The 5984-nt window shown below is 36.5% G+C and overlaps 1 protein-coding gene across 4 annotated transcripts in view; it reads right to left on the reverse strand.

The window, feature by feature from the left end:
• The window catches only part of Diaph3 (diaphanous related formin 3), a 471820-nt gene that overhangs the window by 349670 nt on the left and 116166 nt on the right, over positions 1 to 5984 (reverse strand). For all 4 annotated transcript variants that reach the window (XM_031361487.1, XM_031361488.1, XM_031361490.1 and 1 more), the window contains one exon: positions 4295 to 4425. In XM_031361487.1, the coding sequence (XP_031217347.1) occupies positions 4295 to 4425 (131 nt within the window). The remainder of the gene's footprint in view (positions 1 to 4294; positions 4426 to 5984) is intronic.

Consider the following 5984-nt stretch of genomic DNA (forward strand, 5'->3'; position numbering starts at 1 on the left):
AGGAGAAGTCATATGACATGTAAATAAAGAGAATATCTGTTAAGCCTACCTTAAAAAGGCCTAAGAAAATGTCTGCAAAAATGAAAGAACATCTCATAAAATTGAAAAAGCTAAATATATGTGCAAAAAAAACTAAGACCAAAAAACAATGTCTTCATTACTCTGAGTTTCATCCCTTGACAGGTACACCAAAATTGGAAAACGAAGATGCATCCCTATACCTAATCTGACATATGCATAAGTGGGTAAGACCTATAAATGCTTGAAATCAATCATAATGATGCTAGTGTCTATCTGTTTTTGCTTTTACACAATGTATTCAATCACTCAAACAGAACTATTGGCTTTGTCAAAATTCACTCTAAGTTATATTTGGTAATTTGAAAAAAATAATCTTTTCACCAGTGTTCAAAACTAACTACAAACTGTCACAAAGAATACTGAATAATCAATGAACTTCCTCAAACAGAAGTGCTTTACAGACTTCATATCAAATCTCCATAAAAATGAGGCAGAGGAGATGGTCTTTAATACCTGCTTTTCACATACTTCCTTATGTGGGTGATGAAAGGTTAATATTGCTCATATTTGACAAGCAGTTTCAAAATTTGATGAGCAGTTCTGAGAAAGTCCATGGCCAGGTTGGGGGAGGCAGGACTAATCTGAATGGCAGAGAGGCTATCTTTGACTAAATATGCTGTAAATAAATTCTAATTCTGAAACAATAGTAAAGTGCAGTTCACTGTACTTTATGCATAGCAATCAAGAATTTTTTATTAGATATTTTCTTTATTTACATTTCAAATGATATCTACACTCCTGGTTACCCCTCCGGAAAAATATCAAAAACAAAAACAAAAAACTAACCCTATTTCCTCCCCACTCCCCCTGCTCACCAACCAACCTTCTCCCACTTCCTAACCCTGGCATTCCCCTACACGGGGGTATAGAGCCTTCACAGGACCAAGGGCCTCTCCTCCCGTTGATGACCGACTTGGCCATCCTCTACTATATACATGCTGCCAGAGCCATCAGTCCCACCATGTGTATTCTTTGGTTAGAGTTTTAGTCCCTGGGAGCTCTGAGGGTACTAGTTAGTTCATATTATTGTTCAATCAAAACAACCCTGAGATTCCACCTCACACCAGTCAGAATGGCTAAAATCAAAAACTCAGGTGACAACAGATGCTGGAGAGGTTGTGGAGAAAGAGGAACACTCCTTCATTGCTGGTGGGAATGCAAGCTGGTGCAACCACTCTGGAAATCAGTTTGGTGGTTTCTTAGGAAATTGGACATAGTTATACCAGAGGACCCAGCTATACCACTCCTGGGCATATACCCAGAAGATGCTCCAACATGTAATAAGGACACATGTTCCACTATGTTCATAGCAGCCTTATTTATAATAGCCAGAAACTTGAGACAACCCAAATGTCCCTCAACTGAGCAATGGATACAGAAAATGTGGTATATCTACACAATGGAGTACTAGTCAGCTACTAAAGACAATGAATTTATGAAATTCTTAGGGAAATGGATAGATCTGGAGAATATCTTCCTGAGTGAGCATTCAAGTGCTGTGTGAAGATAAACATTTATAATCTTAGAACTTGGGAGACTGAGGCAGGAAGATTGTCAGTTCTAAGATACACAGCCATGTTACAGGCATTTCTCTACTGAAAGACTGGGAGAACAAATAATCAAGAAAATTCCCTTCAGAAAGGTTGCTCCACCTAGACTAGTGATTATTTTCACTTAAAAGAACTTCATAGAAACATAATGAATTACAATAATACAGCACAAAAATCTCTGTACCCGGGCAAAAAACTTCTACAAGTATTTAATGGTATTTTAACAATTTTCTTTGAATGAGAATACAGAATATAATTTCTCAGTATTTTGAGGTAAAATTTCAACAGATTATCCAACCCATCATAGTACGCATGGATTGATTTATACAAAACCTTTCCCTTTTATTTCCTCTTTTATCTGCAGCATCTACTTTAAGGAAAGGATGGAAACTGAAGAGGGAAGAAGGTATTGGGTGAAAAGTTAGGCTGGGAAGGCAGCCAGCACATCATCAGCAACCCTATCATGCTGCCCTTAAGCTACCTCTTCTACTGAGAACATATGAAGACTACCCAGCTGCCTGTGCTGGACATGATAAGCACACATGCATGTAGACGTCTCTCCCATTTACCCCAAAACACCCCTTTCACTCAAATTAAACTCCACAGAAACAGTGATGTCTTTCTCAAGCCATACTCCTAATATAACACTTGAGAAAATAGTAAACATTTGTATATGTGTGTCTGTACTTACGTGTACATGGGTGGTGTGAGCACCACGGGTTCATGTCAGGTGTTTTATTCAATTCACTCTCCACCTTCTTTGTGGAGACAAGGTCTCTCACTGAACCCAAAGTTTGCCAATTTGTCTAAACTCGTTGGCCAGAAGTCCATAGAGATGCTTATGGTTCTGCGCCTCAGTGCCAGACTTCCTGCCACACATGACCACATCCTGTCCTTTACATGGGCATTGGGATCCACATTCAGGTCCCCATGCTTCAATTCCAAACAGTACTGCCTGCGCCATCTCCCCAGCTCTAATAAATATTCTTAAATCTATGTATTTTACAAGTATAAATTGAGCTAGAAATACTAGTTATTCATTTTAAAAATAAATCTATTAAATTCTCTATTCAATCTAAAGCTAAAACAAAACAAAGTACAATTAAAATTAAATTTTAAAGTATAATTAAAATTAATTCATTTTTTTCAATCAACAACTCTCTCTTGCATTTCCCACATATTTAATAGACTGATGAAGAGCATGAACAGCACACAAAAAAGCCTTCATCTCCCAGCTGTCCTTAGGCCACAGTTTAACAAACACAGAAGGAAAAACCCATAAAACTATAACAGAGATGGTATTGTTACTGTCTTAAAACGTAAGGCTTTTGTAGCAAATATTTTTGTGGTCAAAGACTTTCTCCTCTTAAAGTCAAACATGAAAATGTCCAAGAGAGTACTTATCGCAGAGAATCCTCAGGGCAGGTGGTCTTCACACCAACACCCAGAGTGCCCCCATTCCATTGCGGCTTTCCACTTCTTTACCCATGTAATCAACACACATGCACACATACATTCTATCCAAAAACAACTACTCCTTACATGAGGAAAAGCCAACGTCCACCTTTCTCAGATGCACTTTCAGACTCCAAGTAATCAAATATTTGTTGACAACTGCTTAAGTTTTTTCAAGAATATTCTGGTTAAGACAATGACCTAACTCAGAGTTAGCATACAGTCACTATGAAAACTGAATTCTGTCCTTGAATCTAGCAAAATTTTAAACAGGGTCACTTTGTTACCATTACTTTGCCATTTAAATTTTTAACACAATATTTCTCAAATCAAAATTTCTAAAAACACAAAAATGTAGCCCAATCTGAAAACATGAAAACTTGATCTATAGATATTGATATGGGATGGATGTCACATAAAAGATACCCAGCTAAATTTGGATTTCAGATAAGTTTTGGTTTTTGGTTTTGTTTTATTTGATGGTTGGTTGGGTGGGTGGGTGGTTGCTTGGTTGTTTGGTTGCTTGGTAAGCTTAAAAATCTAACTTGATTGTACATCCTACCTTCTTATATTTGTTAAATATAGCAATATTAATCTATGGCCCCTACACAAGACATCATTTTCAAAAGAGGGAAATAATGAACAAGTGGTTTGCCTGGCTGTGTCAAATAAAAATCAGCATGCATTTAACAATATAAAAGTAAGACTTATTCATATTAAATTGATAAATTTTTATGATTGTTCTTTCACAAATCAAGTTAAGAATTTTATAAAACTGTTTTAAGTCTATCAGTTATAAATTTTCTCACTGAGACCTTTTGTTTATGAATATATTTTATATTCTTTTTCTAATAATTATTTTAGTTTGAGACTATAATATTACTGCAACATTACTTCCTTCCCTTTCATCCGCACCTGCATCCTCCAATGACCAACCCCCTGGCTCTCTTTCAAATTCAAGGCTTTCTTCTGGGTGTGGGTGTATGTGTGTGTGTGTGTGTGTGTGTGTGTGTGTGTGTGTTCCTTCTTCGTTTGTATTATTACTTGTATGTATATGTTTTCAGTAGTGACCATTTGGTACTGGGTTTTTACCTTGAGAAACTGGTAATGTATACTAGCTTTTTTTTAATTTCAACTAAATAAAAATGACATTGGTGATATCTGTTCAATTAAGTCACATGCTACAATGATGTCCAAAAATGAATTACCTCACAGGATTACTGGTCAATGACACTCGGAGTGACTCCAGATACGTGAAAAGTCTCTCATCTGTGTATCCCATTTTCAGCTCATGGATAAATTCCTGAGGTGAGATCTGTCGGCTACTTCTAAGACTTCCCTGTAAAACAAATTAAAAGAAAGTTTTTTAACTCATGTTCCATGAAGATTATCTATAAAACATGAAAATCATCACATCTTTCCTAGTAACAGCTAGCTACAACTTACAAAACTACTATCTTGAGAAGATATTATTCTAACTAAAAAGCTGTAAATTCATAATTTTATCCACAAATGATATTAAAAAGAACACTGAATGTTTTGAGACTGAAAACAATTGTTTTTTTCAAATATAACAAGTCATGGAGAGTTATTAAGTACATACTATTAGAAACATAATAAAGTAATATTTAGGCATATTCAACCAATGAAACTCAATAAAAAAAACAATTATTTTCATTCTCAAGACCTTCAAAGTACTTTTTAATATTATTTGTGAGTCTCAAAACATCATCTGACCAACAATTCAGTAGGAGGTAAGCAAAGCTGGCTTTAAATTTGGTAAATCTACAGCTTCTGGGATAAATATAAAGCCCTGTACAGGGGTGACTCCATGGAGACGTTTATGAGAAAAGAAACAAAACAAAACTCTGTGTGTGTGTGTGTGTGTGTGTGTGTGTGTGTGTGTGTGTGTGATAAAACTCAATTATGATATCTTTTTGCAAACATCCTAATGTAAGTTATCCCTTGCCAACCTCTTCTCCTGTCCTGCCCCACTAATCTCCTTCACACTCAGACCTCCCCTCTTCTTACTCTCCTTCCCCATTCTTATCACTATCATTCCATCATACCCATCCCCACCTTTAAGATCATACTTGCTCCTCCCCACAAATGGTTCCTTTCTACTTGGCTGCATCTACAGGTACTCCATACTGCACCCATACACACACACACACACACACACACACACACACACACACACACACACACACAAATTACACAGGAATACTTCAAACAAAAGCACAAGAATATACAGAGAAAAAAATAATCATAATGACAAAAGACAGACAATAAACTGGTAAAGTCCCACTATACTCTTAATTTTACAAGGGGGATTCTGGAAAAATCTAGGGTACATAAAAAATGGGTTGAAAGAGCTGGAATTTTTTCATTACTTGAAACACATTAAATACCTACTAAATGTGAGCACATCAGTTTGGTTTTAATTGTTGAGAAGGCTAGCACACCTTTGGGTACAATCCCCAGTATCATCAAATACACACACACACACACACACACACACACACACACACACACACACAGTACTATAAATAATAAGTACATTAGTGAGAAAAATAAGCAAATGAGAGAAACAAGCCTAGTCTGAGACATACGATTTTTACTACGGTGATCAATGAAAGCGCCACAGGTGGGATTTCAAAGGCCTATGTCATACCTGGTACAATTAATGTCTAAAGAAACAAAAGAGCTGGCACTGGGGCTGAAAGCTTCCAGGCCACTAAAATAGCTTGGAAATAGTAGGGACATGCAACATAAGAACAAGAGCAGACAGACCTGCTGTTCACAAGGTGTGGATGGATCCCAGATGGGCAATGAGGAAGACATCAAGGTAACAAATAAGGAAAACTCTGAGAGTAGATGAACAAAAAAAAAAAAAAA

The sequence above is a fragment of the Mastomys coucha genome, unplaced genomic scaffold (assembly GCF_008632895.1).
Source record: "Mastomys coucha isolate ucsf_1 unplaced genomic scaffold, UCSF_Mcou_1 pScaffold9, whole genome shotgun sequence".
NCBI classification, from domain to species: Eukaryota; Metazoa; Chordata; class Mammalia; order Rodentia; family Muridae; genus Mastomys; species Mastomys coucha.